Source organism: Hemiscyllium ocellatum, chromosome 15 (assembly GCF_020745735.1).
Source record: "Hemiscyllium ocellatum isolate sHemOce1 chromosome 15, sHemOce1.pat.X.cur, whole genome shotgun sequence".
Classification (NCBI taxonomy): Eukaryota; Metazoa; Chordata; class Chondrichthyes; order Orectolobiformes; family Hemiscylliidae; genus Hemiscyllium; species Hemiscyllium ocellatum.
In genome coordinates this window covers 62,181,566-62,203,587 of record NC_083415.1, presented here as the reverse complement: position 1 = coordinate 62,203,587, position 22,022 = coordinate 62,181,566, and the positions used below count along the sequence as shown (strand labels likewise).

General features: G+C 44.9%; 1 protein-coding gene across 1 annotated transcript in view; it reads right to left on the bottom strand.

The window, feature by feature from the left end:
- Positions 1-8,888, bottom strand: part of raly (RALY heterogeneous nuclear ribonucleoprotein) — a 129,185-nt gene extending 120,297 nt beyond the window's left edge. Inside the window, exon 1 of the mRNA XM_060836171.1 lies at positions 8,836-8,888. Coding sequence (XP_060692154.1) covers positions 8,836-8,865 — 30 coding nt within the window. The 5' untranslated portion in view covers positions 8,866-8,888. The remainder of the gene's footprint in view (positions 1-8,835) is intronic.
- Between the last annotated feature and the right edge of the window lie 13,134 nt (positions 8,889-22,022).

The window sequence follows — 22,022 nt, the reverse complement described above, 5'->3', positions numbered from 1 at the left end:
CAATTGTGTTAGGGGATTCTGTAGATCGAGGTACAGACAGATCCAGCAGCGAAAAATCAGAATGGTGTGTTGTTTCCCTGGTGCCAGGATCAAGGATGTCTCAGAGAGGGTGCAGAATATTCTAAAGGGGGAGAGGGGCCAGCAAGAGGTCATTGTCCACATTGGAACTAACGACATAGGAAGGGAAAAGGTTGATATTCTGAAGGGACAATACAGAGAGTTAGGGAGGAATTTAAAAAGGAAGTCCTCGAGAGTAGTAATACCTGGATTACTCTCAGTGCTGCGAGCTAATAGGAGGGCAGGAATAGGAGGATAGAGCAGATGAATGCATGGCTGAGGAACTGGTGTATGAGAGAAGGATTCACATTTTTGGATCATTGGAATCTCTTCTGGGGTATAAGTGACCCGTACAAGAAGGATGGGTTGCACCAGAATTGGAAGTAAATGAATATACTGGCAGGGAAATTTACTAGAACTGCTCGGGAGGATTTAAACTAGTAATGTGGGAGGATGGGATCTAGGAAGATAGTGAGGAAAGAGATCAATCTGAGACTGGTACAGTTGAGAACAAAGGCGAGTCAAACAGTCAGGGTAGGCAGGGACAAAGCAGAGAACAAGGTAGGACTGATAAATTAAACTGCATTTATTTCAATGCAAGGGGCCTAACAGGGAAGGCAGATGAACTCAGGGATGGTTGGGAACGTGGGTCTGGGATATCATAGCAATTACAGAAACATGGCTCAGGGACGGGCAGGACTGGCAGCTTAATGTTCCAGGATACAAATGCTACAGGAAGGATGGAAAGGGAGGCAAGAGAGGAGGGGGACTGGCGGTTTTGATAAGGGATAGCATTACAGCTGTACTGAGGGAGGATATTCCTGGAAATACATCCAGGGAAGTTATTTGGGTCGAACTGAGAAATAAGAAAGGGATGATCACCTTATTGGAAATGTATTATAGAACCCCCCTAATAGTCAGAGGGAAATTGAGAAACAAACTCAAGGAGATCTCAGTTATTTGTAAGAATAAAAAGGTAGTTATGGTAGGGGATTTTAACTTTTCAAACATAGACTGGGACTGCCATAGTGTTAAGGGTTTAGATGGAGAGGAATTTGTTAAGCGCGCACAAGAAAATTTTCTGATTCAGTATGTGGATATACCTACGAGAGAAGGTGCAAAACCTGACCTACTCTTGGAAATAAGGCAGGGCAGGTGATTGATGTGTCAGTGGGGGAGCACTTTGGGGCCAGCGACCATAACTCTATTAGATTTAAAATAGTGATGGAAAAAGATTGACCAGATCTAAAAGTTGAAGTTCTAAATTGGAGAAAGGCCAATTTTGACAGTATTAGGCAAGAACATTCGAAAGCTGATTGGAGGCAGATGTTCACAGGTAAAGGGACAGCTGGAAAATGGGAAGCCTTCAGAAATGAGATAATGAGAATCCAGAGAAAGAATATTCCTGTCAGGATGAAAGGGAAGGCTGATAGGTATAAGGAATGCTGGATGACTAAAGAAATTGAGGGTTTGGTTAAGAAAAAGAAGGAAGCATATGTCAGGTATAGACAGGATAGATCGAGTGAATCCTTAGAAGAGTATAAAGGCAGTAGGAGTATACTTAAGAGGGAAATCAGGAGGGCAAAACGGGGACATGAGATAGCTTTGGCAAATAGATTTAAGGAAAATCCAAAGGGTCTTTACAAATACATTAAGGACAAAAGGGTAACTAGGGAGAGAATAGGGCCCCTCAAAGATCAGCAAGGCCGCCTCTGTGTGGAGCCGCAGGAGAAGAGGGAGATACTAAATGAGTATTTTGCATCAGTATTTACTGTGGAAAAGGATATGGAAGGTAGAGAATGTAGGGAAATAGATTGTGACATCTTGATAAAATGTCCATATTACAGAGGAGGAAGTGCTGGATGTCTTGAAATGCATAAAAGTGGATAAATCCCCAGGACCTGATCAGGTGTACCCTAGAGCTCTGTGGGAAGCTAGAGAAGTGATTGCTGGGCCTCTTGCTGAGATATTTGTATCATTGATAATCACAGGCGAGGTGCCGGAAGACTAGAGGTTGGCAAATGTGGTGCCACTGATTAAGAAGGGCGGTAAAGACAAGCCAGGGAACTATAGACCAGTGAGCCTGACGTCGGTGGTGGGCAAGTTATTGGAGGGAATCCTGAGGGACAGGATGTACCTGTATTTGGAAAGTCATGGACTGATTCGGGATAGTCATCATGGCTTTGTGTGTGGGAAATCATGTCTCACAAACTTGATTGAGTTTTTTGAAGTAACAAAGAGGATTGATGAGGGCAGAACAGTAGACGTTATCTATATGGACTTCAGTAAGGCATTTGACAAGGTTTCCCATGGGACACTGATTAGCAAGGTTAGATCTCATGGAATACAGGGAGAACTAGCCATTTGGATACAGAACTGGCTCAAAGGTAGAAGACAAAGGGTGGTGGTGGAGGGTTGTTTTTTAGACTGGAGGCCTGTGACCAGTGGAGTGCCACAAGGATCGGTGCTGGGCCCACTACCTTTCATCATTTATATAAATGATTTGGATGCGAGCATAAGAGGTATCGTTTGTTAGGTATAAGACAATTGGAGGTGTAGTGGACAGCAAAGAAGGTTACCTTGGATTACAACAGGATCTTGATCAGATGGGCCAATGGGCTAAGAAGAGGCAGATGGAGTTTAATTTAGATAAATGCGAGATGTTGTATTTTGGGAAAGTACATCTTAATTGTAAGGTCCTAGGGAGTGTTCCTGAACAAAGATCTTGGAGTGCAGGTTCATAGCTCCTTGAAAGTGGAGTCGCAGGCAGATAGAATAGTGAAGGCGGCATTTGATATGCTTTCCTTTATTGGTCAGAGTATTGATCACAAGCATTGGGAGGTCGTGTTGCAGCTGTGCAGGACTTTGGTTAGGCCACTGTTGGAATATTGCGTGTAATTCTGGTCTCCTTCCTATCGGAAAGATGTTGTGAAACTTGTAAATCTTTTCTGAACCCTTTCAAGGATGTTGCCAGGGTCGGAGGATTTGAGCTATAGGGAGAGGTTGAATAGATTAGATTAGATTCGATTCGATTCTCTATAGTGTGGAAACAGGTCCTTCGGCCCAACCGGCCCTCCGAAGAGTAACCCACCCAGACCCACTTCCCTCGGACTAATGCACCTAACACTACGGGCAATTTAGCATGGCCAATTCACCTGACCTGCACATCTTTGGATTGTGGGAGGAAACCAGAGCACCCGGAGGAAACCCACACAGACACGGGGAGAATGTGCAAACTCCACACAGACAGTCACCCAAAGCTGGAATCGAACCTGGGACCCCGATGCTGTGAGGCTGCAGTGCTAACCACTGAGCCACCGTGCCACCCCAAACAGCTGAGGCTGTTTTCCCTGGAACGTCAGAGGCTGAGGGGTGACCTTACAGAGGTTTATAAAATCATGAGGGGCATGGATTGGGTAAATAGACAAAGTCTTTTCCCTGGGGTGGGGTACTCCAGAGCTAGAGGGCATAGGTTTAGTGTGAGAGGGGAAAGATATAAAAGAGACCTACGGGGCAATATTTTCACACATAAGGTGGTGTGTGTGTATGGAATGAGCTGCCAGAGGACGTGGTGGAGGCTGGTACAACTGCAACATTTAAGAGGCATTTGGATGGGTAAATGAATAGGAAGGGTTTGGAGGGATATGGGTTGGTGCTGGCAGGTGGGACTAGATTGGGTTGGGATATCTGGTCAGCATGGACAGGTTGGACCGAAGGGTCTGTTTCCATGCTGTACATCTCTCTGATTGTGTGACTGTAAATAACCTTCCGTGCTGTGAAGGTCAAATGGAGCCCAGGAAGCTCTGAGTTGAAGAAGAGTTTACTACCTCTGAGCCAAGGCTGGAGCTTTTAATCTCCCTGATCTTCCTTTTCCCCACCCTCACACTTTGTGACAAAGATTATGATCGGTCAGACTGAATTTGTCTCTAATTCCACTGTTTCTGAAGATATTCCAAACTGTGGAACTACCTATTTCCCACCATCTCACCTTTCTCCTACACCCAACCTTGATCTTCCCTTCCGAGGATCCTTCCATTCTCTTCATTGTCTTGCCTGCACCTTTCAAAACTTCATAGGAACATGAGTAGGCTATTCGGCCCCTCGAGCCTGTTCCGTGCCCCCTTCATAAGGATCATGGCTGATCTGTGGCCTAACTCCATAAACCTGTCTTTGGCTTTAACACTATTGCAGATTTAATACTAATGACTGACCCAGCACCCACTGCCATTTATGGAAGGGAGTTCCGTGCGTGTGCGTGTGTAGAAGTGCTTCCTAATGTCTCCCCTGAATGGTCTGGCCCTAATTCTCAGATTCTGCCCCGGTTCTCCAATTCCCAACAAGTGGGAACAGTTTTTCTTTATCTACCCTGTCGTTTCCTAGTAACCATAATGTGGAGCCGCCAGTGTTGGACTGGGGTGGATAAGGTCAGAAGAAGTCACACAGCACCAGGTTATAGTTCAACAGGTTTATTTGCTTGTGATTTCAATCAGGCTGATAAAGGAACGACAGTGGGCGGCACGGTGGCACAGTGGTTAGCACTGCTGTCTCACAGCGCCTGAGACCCGGGTTCAATTCCCAACTCAGACGACTAACTGTGTGGAGTTTGCACGTTCTCCCCGTGTCTGCGTGGGTTTCCTCCGGGTGCTCCGGTTTCCTCCCACAGTCCAAAGATGTGCAGGTCAGGTGAATTGGCCATGCTAAATTGCCCGTAGTGTTAGGTAAGGGGTAAATGTAGGGGTATGGGTGGGTTGCGCTTCGGCGGGTCGGTGTGGACTTGTTGGCCTGTTTCCACACTAAGTAATCTTAAAAAAAACTTCAAAACTGTGTGATGTTGGACTCTAACCCGGTGTCGTGGGACTTCTCACCTTTCCCTGGTAATACCTTGAAGACTTTGATCAGGCCACTAGCCTTAACTCCATGGTGCCTTAACACTATGAGACTCGGAGTGCAGTTAGCTTCGGTAAATTAAATAACTTCCTTAACCGATTTGGTAACTCCAGCATTCTCTGATGTTCTTCTGTCAGGCTAACAGGTTACAATCCAGATCCTGGTTTTTGGCGCAACCAATCCATGTTGGCCTTTACACACTGAGTCTCTGATCACATCTGCCCAATGACCAACCTTCATGAAATAAGGGGATACTTTGACAATCAGGTCGGGAGGCAGAGAGAGGAACAGGGTTTGGGGATTGATTGGGAATTGTGCTTGTGAACAATTAAGTTGCATGGATGATGTTGGTGAGATCCACGCGGGGGGAGGGGGTGGGATTTGCTGAGTAGGAAAGGGATGGTGGAGGCAGTATTCTGGAGACTAAGAGCAGGGCTGTAGTTGAGGATGGTTTATTGCAACCAATACTTTATAATGTACCTGGTGAAGGTTTCCTAAAGGTAACCTAAGGAAACCTAAACACATAAATAAAAAGTGGGCCATAAAACCAGCACTTCACCAGAGGCTCACTGATGATGTTAACTAGCATGGTGACAAAACGTCTGAAATCAAACCTTCCAGCTCAGCGAGCAAACTTACATCCAGTACCTGGTGAAGTTGACTCTTTACTGACCAACTTACGGACTAGCAATCACACTCACTCAATCTCTATGCTGTGCCCCACTAGGTCAGTCTGATATGGGTCAAAGAGTCAAAATAAGGAATAGTCCCTTAAAATATGGGTCAGTCAGTCACCCTGCCGTCGCCTTGCTCTACTTACAGTATGACCCATTTCCTTTCATCTTTTTAAAAATGTATTTAGACAGGTGTGAGAATAGGAAGCATTTAGAGGGATATGGGTCAAATGCAGGAAAATGGGATTACTTCAGATTAGGATACCATGGACGAGTTGGACCGAAAGGTCTGGTTCCGGGCTGTATCACTCTATCCACTTCCTGAAGCTGGCCTTGAGTAATTTCTGCTTTAGCTGCAATCAGTGTTGTCAACTCAGGCTGAGTGAGTTCCCACAGGCTCCATCACATGACTTCCTGTCCTCAACATTTCCACCACCACACTTCAATTACTGCTATACTGACACATGTGTCTTTGACGTACGCCAACTTCCATTATAACCGATCAACTAATAAACTTCCCCCCTATCTCCTGCTGGCTGTTCACAACTGTGCTCCAGGAGTCTTTTCTTTCAAGTTTGAAGAGTTGGCAATCCTACCCAGGAAACAGCTTTGAGCCATCTCTAGGTCACAGTGACCACCGAAATACATCCACTCCACAATGCTGGGGCAGACACCAAATGGAATTTGCTTCAAGTTAACACTGAAAATGTTGCCTAAATCAGGGTATCATGATCCAGATTCCAAATATTCCAGGGTGTGAATCACAAAAAGCCAGCATCCAAACTCAGCAGATAATAGGGAAGGCAAGCAGAATGTAGGCCTTTATTTCTAAACGAAATAGAATATAAAAGCAAGGAGGTTTTATTCAAACTAAACAAGGCACAAGTCAGGTGACAGCTGGAATAGTGTGAAAAGTCTTGGGTCGCTAATTTGCAGAAAGATGTACAGGTACAGTCCAGAGATGGTTCACTCAGCAGATCCCAGGGATAGAGGGACTGTCATATGACGAGGACCTGTACTCACCGGAGTTTAGATGAATGACAGGTGACTTTATTGAAACACATAAAAAGGTTCTTAGGGACCTGACAGAATAAACACAAAGGGGATTTTCCCTTGTAGGAGAATCTAGGATCAGAGGGCACCATCTCAGGATGAGGGGCCACCCATTTAAGACAGAGATGGGGAGGAATTTCTTCTCTCAGAATGAAGTGAATCTGTGGGTCATCTGGTACATCCGAGGATGAGACAGAGAGATTTTCAATCAGTAAGGAAATCAAGAGTTATGGGGATAAGCCTGCAAAATGGAGTAAAAGGATGATCTGATCAGACATGATCTCATTGAATGGTGAAGCAGCCTCGATGGGCTGAATGGCCCAATTCTCCTCCCACATCGAATGGCCTCATGGTCTTTTGCTGAGCTACTTGGAGAGTTCTAGTGTTGAGTGAGAACCCCCATGGTAGCTTTGACACGGGGTGGGTGGGGGAGGGAAAGCAGTAACTCAAATTCAAATTTGCACCTCAATCAGAGCGTCCACTCAAACTGCTTCATCCTGGAGCTGCCTGTACAGTGTGAACAGAGCCCTAAATATGGTTGCCTGTAGCAACAGCAGCCTAGCATGCCCAGCCATGGCAACCAGTGTAGCAACAAACAGCAACCAGCCCCATCACTCATCGGTTCATAACTGGAAACCAGGGCACCTTCAGAAACTAAGGTTAGGGAACAGTTTTCTGATATTCCAACCTGGAAGGAAGTTTCCACTCTGTTGGGAAATGCTTTCCAGGATATTTGCCCTGTTACTGTCAAACCTGAGAGAGAGAGAGAGAGAGAGAGAGAGAGAGAGAGAGAGAACCCATGCCACATTGATATTTGTACCAAGTGACACGCTCCAATACCATTTACAATGCCTGTCAAGTGTTTGTGAAAAAAAAGGAACATTTTTTTAAAAAACAGCCACATATTTTTCCTGCAGAAGGGTTTGCCCATTTGAAAGTTCCTTTTATATTTTCGAAATAGATTTCTTGTCCTCAAGACAATCATCATCCTCACATTTTCAGAAGTGATGTTAGGAAGCTCTTTGGAAAAATGCTATCTTATTGTCCAGTCATTTGAACACTGCCTGAAATATTCTATTTTCCCCTATAGATTTTATCAGCTTTACACTTCAGGGTTTTCTTGTGCAACAATTAGCTAAAGTATCAGTCAGGAATTTGTTTTTGGACAATTTTATTTGCTGTATGTTGAAAATATAAAGCAGTAGATCAAGCCAGGCAGCTACAAAAGAAAAACCTCTCTCTCTCTCTCCCCATATAATCATCTTCTCAAGACCCCACTCTCCTTTATAGAGTAACAGCAACCATTTAGACAAGAGAGAGAGAGAATTCATCTGTCAAATTACAGCCAACCCAGAAAAAAGTCAGAAACTTTTTCTTGGGGAGGGGGAGGGGGCGTGCTGGCTTTAAAAAACGCCAAACGCCACAAGATCCTAAACAATAAAATTGTATTTTTTTTAAAAAACCCAACACATTGCAAACTGACAGATTATTTAGCACAGAAGATGGGGGTGTAATTAAACATTCTAAATGCGAGGGGGTGGGGTGACTTTGGTAATATACAACTGATGAAAAATATATTCGAGAAAGAAAAGGGGAAAAAAAATCAAAATATGACAGATTTTAAAAATCCTGAGACATCAGTTCAGATGAACAGAAAGTGAGATGTGTGACAGAGGAATTTCTCTTAACATTGCAGTTAATGAGCCTAAATTTATTTTCACAACACGCATATATATTTACATTGATGTCTGACAAGAGCAAAACAGAAACTATTCTTATAAACACACATTCACTGTTTCTCGCCTCCCCGTCTCTACACATCATCTTCTTTAACAGGTAATGAAAAAAAATCAAAAGAAGAAAATTTTTCTTGTTTTTGCAAAAAAATCAAAACGTCACAGACAGCAAAATTACTCACCAGAGAGACAAGAAAATTCAGGAGTTAAAAAACGGCAAAGAGAGAGGGAGAGTGAGAGATGAGATAAAGGAGAGGAACAGACTGACTGGGGGTGGGGACAGAGGGAGAGAGAGAGAGAGAAATAACAGGCAGAGAGAGAGAGAGAAATTCACCAAGAGCCGGCACTCTCTACTCCAGCTCAGGGGAGACCTGAGCTACACAGGGAAACACAACGGCCTGGAAATGCAGCTCAGACAAAACACTCACTTCCACCCGGTGAACGTGGAAGACCCGCATTAGCGGCACTGCCCTCAGGGCTGGCTGGCTATGCGACTGGGGAAGACCTCACTGCCCTCAGATCAGACTCTCCTCCCTCTGCGCTGAATGGTCTGCTCGCCTTAGAGCCATCACCCACTTCTTATTCTGAAGCTCAGAGCAGTAATTATAAAATTAAATAGCTCTAGTTTCGATCATCGATTAAAATATTGTGTACAACACAATGTCACATTTTAGCCTGGATTCCAACAAGCTGACCCCATTTCTATTTAAATCTAAAGGTCCTGCAGAACTAGCGAATTAAATAGCTCATGTCTGTCTGCCCTTTTTTTTGTCATTATAAATTCATCTGTTCACATTTATCATTGATACTGCCACTGTCAACCTGACAGTTTATAATCCAGCCCACTCTGGGTGAAGGCCCTGCAGCACCTTTACAGTTGGGAGGGTGGAATTGCAGCGTGACTGGTTTACATAGCCACTTTCCATTGGAAAGGCTTCCAAATGTACTGGGAGTTCAGAAGCAAATCCTGACTCAATTAGCTACTCACTCACTGCTTGCTCCGCGCACCAAGGTTCCGCGCTCACTATGACTTCTCCAGAGTGGACAGGACTTGAACTCAGAACTCTTGAGCCAAAGGTAGGGACACCACCATCGCAATACAACACTCCATGATTGTAATTACAGCATGGACACAGACCCTTTGGTCCAACTAGTCCATGCAGACCATGTTCCAAAAATGAACTAGATGCATTTGCCTGTGTTTGACCCATGCCCCTCCAAACCTTTCACCTGAGTGAAAGGGTTCAGAAAAGATTTACAAGGATGTTGCCAGGGTTGGAGGATTTGAGCTACAGGGAGAGGCTGAACAGGCTGGGGCTGTTTCCCCTGGAGCATCAGAGGCTGAGGGGTGACCTTATAGAGGTTTATAAAATCATGAGGGGCATAGATAGGATAAATAGATAAGGCCTTTTCACTGGGGTGGGGGAGTCCAGAACTAGAGGGCATAGGTTTACGGTGAGAGGGGAAAAAATTTAAAAGTAACTAAGGGGCAACATTTTCATGCAGAGGGTGGTACATGTATGGAATGAGCTGCCAGAGGATGTGGTGGAGGCTGGTACAGTTACAACATTTAAAAGGCATTTGGATGGGTATATGAATAGGAAGGGTTTGGAGGGATATGGGCTGGGTGCTGGCAGTTGGGACTAGATTTGGTTGGGATATCTGGTCGGCATGGACGGGTTGGACCGAAGGGTCTGTTTCCATGTTGTACATCTCTATGACTCTATGACTTTACTCAGGTACTTATCCAGATGTCTTTTAGATGTTGTAACTGTAGCCCGCATCCACCACTTCCTCTGGCAATTCACACAATTAAATGTCACAGGAGAAATTTCAGGCAAAAACCTGACTTGTTATCTGAGATGCATCAGGTAATATTCAGACAGATGACCAAAACCTTATTTGTCAAGAATGTTTTGTTTTGCTCATTCACAGGATGTGGTTGCCACTGGCTGGGCCAATGTTTATTGTCCATTAATTGCCCAGAGGACAGTTCAGGGACAACCACATTGCTCTGGGTCCAAAGTCACATGTAGGCCAGACCGGGTAAGGATGGCAGATTTCCTTCCCTAAAGGACCAGGTGACCCATTCCCCTAATAATCAGCAACAATTTCAAAGTCATCATTAGATACTTAATTCCAGATTTTTATTGAATTTGATCTCTACCATCTGCCATTCGGGACGTTTATGTGTCTGGGTCCTGAGAATATCACTAGACTGACTGGGTTACCATGAGGTCATCTCCTCACCCACCAATGCGTTCGAGGGGGAGATAGAGAGGTTGAGAGGTTCAGGAAGGAATCATAGGTCTAAGGGCCTAGGCAACTGACTACCAATAGCAGATGGAGGACACTTCAGAAAACGTAGTGTTGGAGGGAAGCAGCACTCTCGGAGTGTTGCAGCTGCAGGAAGTTACAAGGACAGAGAGGAGCAAGGATTATAAACGTGGATGTAAGACTTCCTAACAGAGACAGGATGACAAACTGCTGCAACTCTCCAGGCTGACTTCCTCAGCACCACCCTCCCTATGACCTCTAACCCTACCCTGAGGGACAAAATCATCAATGTTCTCAGAACTACACAGCAGAAGGAGACTATTTGGCCCAACGTTTCTGTGCCAGCTCTCCAAATTAGCAAGTCAATTAGTGCCATGCTCATACCTTCTACCTTTAACCCTTGAGATTCTTCCTTCTCTCATAAAAGTCCAAATTACTTTTGAGTGCTTTGATTGCACCTGTCCCACTGCACTGTTAGACAGTGAATTCCAGACCCCAGCCACGCATTGTGTGAAAAAGCTTTGCCTCTTATCACTTCTACAAATCACTTCAAATTTATGTCCTGCTCTCTTGTTCTCAGTCGCTTCATGAGTGGGAATATTTTGTGCAAACATTTTTGTGTTTCTCCTGATTTGGACAGAATACATCAAATGTTCTTACATTGTCACTGGGTCAAAGTTCTGAGGCTCTGTCTCTAACACCAGAGGCACTTACAGCATAGAGACTGCAGGGATTCCAATTCAAACCTGACCTGACCCTGTTCTTGAGGGCAATAGGTCTGGAAAGTACATGTCAGCCCCAGCACCATTCTTCTGTAACCTGAGGATGAATGATAAATGAATTGTTTTTGCAGTAGTTTTTATTTCACGGGTAGGGTCAGAAGGGTGTTGATTAGCTCAGTTAGTTTGCAGGGCAGTATGATGTTAACGGTGCAGGTTTAGTTCTTGTACTGACTGAGATTACCATGAAAGTGCCACCTTCTGACTTGCCCCCTGCGTGTGGCATGGTGACCCACAGGTTCAACCCCCCACCCCCCACCCCATCCTGTCATCTCTGTCCTAATGAGAGAGTGGGACTGTGGTGAATTCACCTATTTCTCTCAGAAATTAACAGGAAAATTTAAAAGAAAGGCTATCCTCTATTATATCAAAATGATATAATTTATGCATTTGTTGGTACCAATTATCCACATCACTTTATTCCATCCACCAGAGATCTTCCCTTGGTTTCCATTCGCCAAAGAGAATGTTATGATCAACACCTACCAATGGCAGATTCCTGCCTGGGTTTAACATGAACTGGGTAATGAACCCGGCCAGGTGTTAGATTTGGAGGTTGGTGAGCTCTTTGGTGAGAGCGACCACAATTAGTTATGGAAAGGGATAGGTATAAACCACAGCGCAAGTGTTACAGCTGGGGGAAAGGCAATTACAATGCGATTAGGCAAGATTTAGGATGCATAGGATGGGGAAGGAAATTGCAGGGATGGGCACAATTGACATGTGGAACTTATTCAAGAACAGCTACTGCAGATCCTTGAGAAGTATGTTCCGGTCAGGCAGGGAGGATGTTGTCGAGCGCGAGAACCGTGGTTTACTAAGGCAGTTGAATCTCTTGTCAAGAGGAAGAAGAAGGCTTATGTTAGGATGAGGTGTGAAGGGTCAGTTAGGGCACTTGCGAGTTACAAGTTAGCCAGGAAAGACCTAAAGAGAGAGCTCAGAAGAGCCAGGAGGGGACATGTGAAGTCGTTGGCGGATAGGATCAGGGTAAACCCTCAGGTGTATCAGGAATAAAAGAATGACTAGAGTAAGATTAGGGCCAATCAAGGAAAGTGGTGGAAGTGGGAAGTTGTGTGATAGTGCAAGGAGATAGCGAAAGTGCTAAATGTTTACTTTTCATCAGTATTCACACTAGAAAAAGACAGTGTTGTCGAGGAGAATACTGAGAAACAGACTACTAGACTCGATGGGATTAAGGTTCACAAGGAGGGGGTGTTAGCAATTCTGGAAAGTGTGAAAATAGATAAGTTCCCTGGCCTGGATGGGATTTATCCTAGGATTCTCTAGGATGCCAGGGAGGAGTCTTTGGTTTTGATCTTTCTGTCATCATTGTCTACATGAATAGTGCCAGAAGACTGGAGGATAGCAAATGTTGTTCTCTTGTTCAAAAAGAGGAGTAGAGACAACTCTGGTAATTATAGACCAGTGAGCTTTACTTCAGCTGTGGGTAAAGTGTTGGAAAGGGTTATAAGAGATAGGATTTATAATCATCTAGAAAGGAATAAGTTGATTAGAGCTAGTCAACATGGTTTTGTGAAGGGTAGGTTGTGCCTCACAAACCTTATTGAGTTCTTTGAAAAGGAGACCAAACAGGTGGATGAGGGTAAAGCAGTTGATATGGTGTATATGGATTTCAGTAAGGTGTTTGATAATGTTCCCCACAGTACGCCATTGCACAAAATACTGCGATATGGGATTGAGGGTGATTTAGCTGTTTGGATGAGAAATTGGCTAGCTGAAAGAAGACAGAGGGTGGTGGTTAATGGGAAATATTCATTCTGGTTTTCAATTACTAGTGGGATACTGCAGGGATCTATTTTGGGGCCACTGTTGTTTGTCATTTTCAGAAACAACTTGGATGAAGGTGTCGAAGGAGGGGTTAGTAAATTTGCGGCTGACACTAAGGTCAATAGAGTTGTGGATAATGCCGAAGGATGTTGTAGGTTACAGAGGGACATAGATAAACTGCAGAGCTGGGCTGAGAGGTGGCAAATGGAGTTTAATGTGGAAAAGTGTGAGGTGATTTACTTTGGAAATAGTAACAAGGCTAATGGTAAGATTCTTGGTAGTGTAGATGAGCAGGGAGATCTCAATGTCATGTACATAGACCCCTGAAAGTTGTCTCCCAGGTTTATAGAGTTGTTAAGAAGGCATATGTTATGTTAGCTTTTATTGGTAGACGGACTGAGTTTTGGAACCATGAGGTCATGCTGCAGCTGTATAAAGCTCTGGTGTGACCGCACTTGGAATATTGCGTACATTTTTGGTCACTGCATTATAGGGAGGATGTGGAAGCGTTGGAAAGGGTTCCGAGGAGTTTACTAGAATGTTGCCTGATATGGAGGGAAGATCTTATGAGGAAAGGCTGAGGGACTTGAGGCTGTTTTTGTTAGAGAGAAGAAAGTTGAGAGGTGATTTAATTGAGAGATATAAGATAATCGGAGGGTTAGAAAGGGTGGACAGTGAGAGCCTTTTTTTCTTGGATGGTGATGGTTAGGATGAGGGGACATAGCTTTAAATTGAGGGAAGATAAATATAGGACAGATGTCAGAGATAGTTTCTTTACTCAGAGAGTACTGGGGGAATGGAACACACTGCCTGCAACAGTAGTAGACTCGCCAAGTTTACGGGCACTTAAATGGTCATTGGATAGGCATATGGATGAGACTGGAATAGTGTAGGTTAGATGGGCTTCAGGTTAGTTTCACAGGTTAGCGCAACATTGAGGGCCGAAGGGCCTGTACTGTGCTGTAATGTTCTGTTCAGTCTGCCTATCCCCTTCTTAATGAAGGTCCCATTTGCCAGGCACATTGAGGGCACCCAGGAGTGTAGCTGTAAACGTATCCTGGCAGTGAGAGGTCATTGTTGGAAATCTGAAACAAGAGCAGGAAATACACGTCAGGCCTGACAGCAGCTGGGGAGAGAGAAACAGAGTTAATGTTTCGAGTCAGTGACCTTTCATCAGAATTGGGAAAAGTTAGGAATGTAATGGGTTTTCAGCAAGAGAAAGGGAGATGGGGGGAGGGGGGAAAGGGGGGGATGCAGTGTTGGGGGTGAAAGAGAGGCCTGTGATCATGTGAATACAGGAGAAATTCCAGAACAAAAGAGTTAGAGGTGTAGAGACAGATAACCAATTAAAATGAGTTGTCCTTAAAGGGTGTGAAGAGCAGGCTGGTGAACAGCACCAGGTGGGCACGGTGGCTCTGTGGTTAGCACTGCTGCCTCACAGCACCAAGATCCCAGGTTTGATTCCAGCATCGGGCAACTGTCTGTGTGGAGTTTGCACATTCTCCCCGTGTCTGAGTGGGCTTCCTCCCACAGTCCAAAGATGTGCAGGTTAGGTGAATTGGCTCAATTGCCCATAAGTGCATTAGTTAGAGGGGGGGTGGGTCGGTGTGAACTGGTTGGGCCGAAGGGCCTGTTTCCACACTGTAGAGAATCTAATCAACCACCTGAATGTGAAGAAATCAGAGAGGAAAGCGAAAAGACCAAATATTTCCTGCAATTACTATTTTAACATGTGCCTTTGCCAGAAAGGTAGATTCTCATTTGAAGGACAGTTTGTATGGAAAGGAATAAAAGGAAAAAGGAGCCTGGATATGTCATTGAACCCTTGACCCTGCTCTGCCTCAACAAGATCTTGGCAAATGTCAATTCACCGATGTTTCAGTTGGTCAGGAGTGACCACACCTGTCTCAGAAAGGGCATTAGGTGGGGGAAGGATTCATGTTGAAGGTGTAGGGACGACCCTATTCTGATCAGAGCTTGTAACACCAACTCTTTGACACGCTGAACTCTGCTAAATCTGGTTCTACATGTGTGATTATTGATAATAATAGTTACTATGTCCTTAATACTAAACAAAGCCTGTACATGCCTTTGGGTCTTATTAATGTGTGGGATAAAATCATGGAGCATTTCAGAGAACATCTCTGGGACACACACATCCGTTTACCCCACCGCCCTGTGGCCAATCACTTCAACTCCCCCCTCCCACTCCACGAAAGACATGCATGTGTTGGTCCTCCTCCACTGCCCAATCAAAGCCACCTGCCAACTGGGGGAAGAACACCTCACCTTCCATCTTGGGACCCTTCACCCACACGGCATCATCATCAACTTCACTCGTTTCCATATCCCCCCTCCCCCACCTCATCACAGATCCAACCCTTCAACTCGGCACTGCCCTCTTGACCTGTCCTACCTGTCCACCTTCCTTCCCACCTGTCTGCTCCACCCTCCCCACTGACCTATCACAATTAACCCCACCTGCATTTACCCATCACCTTCCCATCTACCTTCCCCCTCAGCCCCACCCCAACCCCAACTTATCCCTCATCCCACTTCCCCCCACACTCCCAAATACCTGATGAAGGGCTTATGCCCAAAACGTTGACTCTCCTGCTCCTCAGATGCTGCCTGACCTGCTGTGCTTTTCCAGCACTACCCTTTGCGACTGATTCTCCAGCATTTGCAGTCCTCACTTTCTCCCAGTTGTGAGATGAATTGCAAACTTTATCACAACAGTAATTTGCTGATAATTTCAAATGGGCAAAAAATGGATATGCTGGACAGCACTATGAAAAGAATGAGGCTTTTATTCTATTACATCTCAGTTGTAGTCTCAATCCTCCATCCCCAGTCCATCTCAATCCCCATCCTGTGTTCCTCTCAATCCTCCATCCCCAGTCCCTCTCAATCCCCATCCTGTGTTCCTCACAATCCTCCATCCCCAGTCCCTCTCAATCCCCATCCTGTGTCCTTCTCAATTCCATCCCATATCCCTCTCAAATCCTCATCCCAAATCCATCTCAATCCCCTTGTCCTTCTCAATCCCTCAACCTTTGTCATTGTCTCATTCCTTCTCTTTCCTGTCAATATCTCTCCTGTCCCTTCTCACTATTCTGAATCCTCAAAATTCCTTTTGCTTCTCCTTTTGCTGCCTGCTGCTCCTCCCCTCCCCCTGGTCTTTTCAATCTGCTGTATCCTTCCCTCCCCCACCATCGAGTCTCATCTGGGCCTACCAGTTTTTGAATGCACTGCTCCGACCGGCCTGATCTAAGATCTGGTGTCCCCCCTTTGACAGGTTGCTTTTGTGGAGTGCAGTGGGAAGCAGAAAGCTTTCACTTTGCACCTTCCTGTCCCTCCTGCTCCCCTGGCCTGTTCTCTTTTCTCCCTACCTCCTGTGTGTCCCAGTAGGCAGTGAATGTCTCTGATGTGGCAACGCTACCAGCCTGGGAATCTGGAAACCAACTGGCGCCTGCCAACTTGGCGTTACTGTGCCCGGCTATCCTCACATTGATACTGCCCCTTAGCTTCCGTAGAATGCAGGAAGCAGGATGGAAGGCGTGTAACATGGGAAATCTGACAACGCAGGAAACACGGGCGGCACGGTGGCACAGTGGTTAGCACTGCTGCCTCACAGCACCAGGGACCTGGGTTCAATTCCCACCTCAGGTGACTGACTGTGTGGAGTTTGCACATTCTCCCCGTGTCTGCGTGGGTTTCCTCCGGGTACTCCGGTTTCCTCCCACAGTCCAAAGATGTGCAGGTCAGGTGAATTGGACATGCTAAAATGCCCATAGTGTTAGATAAGGGGTAAATGTAGGGGAATGGGTGGGTGGCGGTTCGGTGTGGACTGGTTGGGCCGAAGGGCCTGTTTCCACACTGTAAGTAATCTAATCTAAAAAAATGTTCGATTACAGGAAATGATGAGATGTAAGAGGAAATTAAAAGTGTCCTACTTGCCTGCCCATACTCCAACCCAGTGCCTGAACATGATGTGGTTAGAGACCTGGATGTGACAGGAGATATACACAATAAAGAACTCCCTTCACTCAGCTCTATCCCACTGCGTTTCACCCTCTGCAACAAGAACTACTTGCATTTATCTTGCATTTAATTTTGCAAACGTCCCATGACAGAGTGTATGTGCTGACAGAGCTTCCAAAACATAGTCCCACTGTGACCCCATTCAGGACAGACAGTTAGCATGGATTCTTGGTGTAAACTGAGAGGTATTGAGGAGAAAGGGGATGGGGTTGGAATAGGGTGAAGGGGGAAGGTCTGAGCGACAGAGGTTGAGGGAGAGGTCCATGCAACCGTTGCTGCCATAACCCCAAACATCTCCATCCTTGACCCTCACTTTGAGAGTCCCTGTCTTCCATCTCTCAGGTGAGCAACAGAGAACTGGAACCAAAATTAAAATCATTACCTGTCAAATTCAAGTCACGAGGTAATAACTGCTCACCCCTTTATTATAGAATGTGCATTCCTTATAGCTCCTTTCACAACTTCAATATACTGCAGCCCGAAGTTAGCGAGTGATACCTCAAGTGTAGTCACTGCCATAACGTTAAAAAAGTGGCAGCCAAATTATACACAGCAAGATCCCACAAACTGCATTGTGATAAATGATCGGAAATCTTGTTTTATTGAAAGCGACTAAGGCACAGGCAATGGGCAAGCCACTGACTCTGATCTTTGTTCAGTATTGCCATCAGGTCTTTAACATCCTAATTACCCCGTCAGCCACTGGTTAAGTCTTTCCTCCAAGTTAATAATGTTGAGGTAATGGATTCAGAAAATTGTACGCGTACACCTCACATCTCTCAGCACCTGGACAGGGAGTCGGACTCTCCACTTGTCACATTCCAGGTGAAGACTAGGCATCTGGAAAATTTCCCATGTTTCCATTTGCTGCAGGATCTCAAGTGAGGGTCTGGGTGGATCTGACTGGTCTCTCAAATGGAGAGAGCCTGACTGAACCAGCTGAACAATTTCATTGAGGAGCCCAGCTTCAGGTGAGGTATCTCCTTTCAGATTTTCACGAGAATTTACCTGGAAGACTCCGTCCCGATTTCTTCCATTGCTTCCCTTCAATTGCCTCAATTGACAGCTGTGGGAGAATGATGTGGGTATAAACCACCCAGCACCCTCTGACCAACCAATCTCAGCAATACTTCAATGGTCTTTACGCACAACCTCAGGCAGGCTGTTTGACTGTGGGGTGCATCACAGTGAGTCACATATGTTCCTAAATTGATAGTTATGATCCCGGGTGACGTTGCTACTAAAGAGACCAGGTCCCAGAATTAAATCTGCCTTGCTAGATCATTTTTATTTTGTTTTAGTGAATTTTGTGCTAAGTCACTGACACATGGTCACACGAGGCTGCAGAATCTCTTTAACAACAGAAGTTTATTTCACAAGAAGTGAAAAAAATAAAATAAGCCAGTCAGATCTTAATGTCAAACACCATTTGAAAGATATTAAACATATAGCAAAACAAAGTTTTATCTCATTTCCTAACAGTATCAATTACAGAATCTCAAATCCGGAGTAATTATCCCTCTGCATCACATCTTTACATTCAGTTCAACTGATTCTCTCCTGTTATTTCCAGTGAACTGTGAAGCCTTTCTCAGCTTTTAATAACTTGCAAAAGTCCAACCAAACACTCCTGTTTTGGAAGTTTCACAAACTATAATTTTACACTAAAGTTACATTAATGTTGTTCCTATGTTCAAGGAGGGAAATATGGGTAATCCAGGAAACTAGAGACTGGTGAAATATACATTGGTGGTTGGAAGGCTATTGGAGAGAATTCTTAGGGATTGGATTAATGCGCATTTTGAAAAACATGGCCTAATTAGGAAAAGTGTGCATGGATTTGTGCACGGCAAGTCATGTCCTACTAACTTAATTGAATTTTTCAAGGAGATGATGAAGCTGTTCAGTGAGGACAGAGCAATGTTATCTACATGGATTTTAGGAAGGCTTTTAACAAGGTCCCTCGTGGTGGGCTCATCCAGAAGATTAAGATGCATGGGATTCATGGTGACTTGGCTGCTTAGATCTAGAATTCCTGATGAAGGGCTTTTGCCCGAAGTGTTGATTTGGCTGCGCTTTGGATGCTGCCTGAACTGCTGTGCTCTTCCAGCACCACTGATCCAGAATTGACTTGCCCAGAGAAGGCAGAAGGTAATGGTGGAAGGGTGGTTTTTAAGCTGGAGGCTGATGATGGGTAGTGTTCTGCAGGGACCCGTACTAGGACCTCTGCTGTTTATGATATATTTAAATGGCTTGGATGAAAATGTTGATGGATGGGTTAGTAAGTTTGGAGATGTTACAAGATCATGGAGTTATGGATAGTATAGAAGGTTGACAAAGGATACAGTTGGGATATGGATCAGTTGCAGACATGGACAGAGAAATGGCAGATTGAGTTTAACCTGGGTAAGTGTGAGGTGCTGCACTTTGGGAGATCAAATGTTAAGGTAAAGCACACCTTAACATGGCATGACCCTGAACAGTATTGATGTACTGAGGGATCTTGGGGTTCAACTCCATAGCTCCCTGACAGTGGCCCCATAAGCAGACAGGGTGGTAAAGAAGGTGCATGACATTCTTGCCTTTATTGATCAGGGAACTGAGGAACAAGAGTCAGGATGTCATGGTGCAGCATTATAAGGCTTTGGTTAGGTCACACAGAGTATTGTATTCATTTCTGGTCACTCCATTGCAGGAAGAATGTGGAAGCTTTGGAGAGGGTGCAGAGAAGGTTTACCAGGATGCTGCCTGAATTCAAGGGAAATAGCTATAAGGAGAGGTTAGAAAAACACGGGTTATTTTCTCTGGAGTGGGGTGAGGCTTGAGGGGAGACTTGATCGAAGTCTATCAATTTATGAGAGGCATTGATAGGATTGGCGGTCAGAATCTTTATCCCAGAGTTGAAATGTTTAAAACTAGGGGCATGCATTTCAGGTGACAGGGGGAAAGTTCAAAGGGGATGTGAGGGGCAAGATTTTAACACAGAGAGGGGTAGGAGTCTGGAACACACTGCCAGGGGTGGTGGTGGAGGCAGATATAATAGGGGCATTTAAGGGACTTTTAGGTAAACACATCTGGTCGGCATGGATGGGTTGGACCGAATAGTCTGTTTCCATGCTGTACATCTCTATGACTCTATGACATGGGTATGCAAAGGATGGAGGGATATGGACCAAGGGCAGGCTGAAGGGATTAGTTACATTTTGCGTTATGTTGAGCACACCTGATGGGCCCGTTCCTGTGCTGTATTGTTCTATGCTCTATGATCTGAACCCTGCTTTCCCCAAACTGTCCCAAAAGCTGATACTGTATTAGTTATCAAACTCGCAAAAAACAACCACAGAATAACTGAGCCACTGATCCCTATTCTGATTGAGATCAGATCAGTCCTGGGACCTTGCTACTTTCTAGGGTTCTGTCCTCATGGCCCACTCAATCCCCACTCCCGGTTGACACTCTCACAGAATGCTTTTTAATTTGTTCAAGAGAGCTCGGTATTACTGGATAAGCCACCACTGTATGCCCGTCCCTATTTGCCCTAGACAAGCTCATGAAACTTGAAAGGGTTCAGAAAAGATTTACAAGGATGTTGCCAGGGTTGGAGGATTTGAGCTATAGGGAGAGGCTGAACAGGCTGGAGCTGTTTTCCCTGGAGCGTCGGAGGCTGAGGGGTGACCTTATAGAGGTTTACAAAATTATGAGGGGCATGGGTAGGGTAAATAGGCAAAGACTGTTCCCTGGGGTGGGGGAGTCCATAACTAGAGGACATAGGTTTAGGGTGAGAGGGGAAAGATATAAAAGAGACCTAAGGGGCAATGTTTTCACACAGTGGGTGGTACGTGTATGGAATGAGCTGCCAGAGGAAGTGGTGGAGGCTGGCACAATTGCAACATATAAAAGGCATTTGGATGGGTATATGAATAGGAAGGGTTTGGAGGGATATGGGCCGGGTGCTGGCAGGTGGGACTAGATTGGGTTGGGATATCTGGTCAGCATGGACGGGTTGGGTTTGTTTCCATGCTCTACATCTCTATGACTCTATGAATTCGCAGTTTACAAAACAATCAACATTAACAGCTGTATACAGAGAAACAGCAATTTTACAAGGGAGAGGAGCAGCAAAGCCGAGCCCCAAACCCTGACATTCAACTAGTTTTCAGGGAAATGCGAACATACCTCAAATCCCTTTCCTGTACTTTTTTTTCTTTTTTTTTGTCTTAATTACCCCCACACTACCGCCTAACTGTGATAGTGTTTATGTTTTCCTTTCCTGTTTTTTCTTTTATGGAGATTCACTCACACACTAATTCAGCTTCTGTTTATTTTTTTTAAGAGTGGAACCTCTAGCATTCCTGTTTATTTTTGTTTTTTCTGTTTTTTTTTCTTTTTTCCAACTTTCAGAGTGAGCAGAACCCTGACACACCTGTTATTTTTTTCTTTTTAACCCCCACACAACCGCCTAACTGCAGTAGTGTTTATGTTTTCCTTTCCTGTTTAGTTTTTCTTTTTTTCTCTTTTTAAATTAACCCCCACACTACCGCCTAACTGCGGTAGTGCTTATTTTTCCCCAGCACCCATGGTGTGCGTGTGCAGGTGTGAGACACAGTGAGAGACACAAGATGCATGAATCTTTATTCAATTTCTACCACCAGGAAGATAGGAAACACCCCAGTGGCCACTGACAAGCAGTGCCCTTCACATCAAAGGGCAAGTCCCTGTTTATGCTT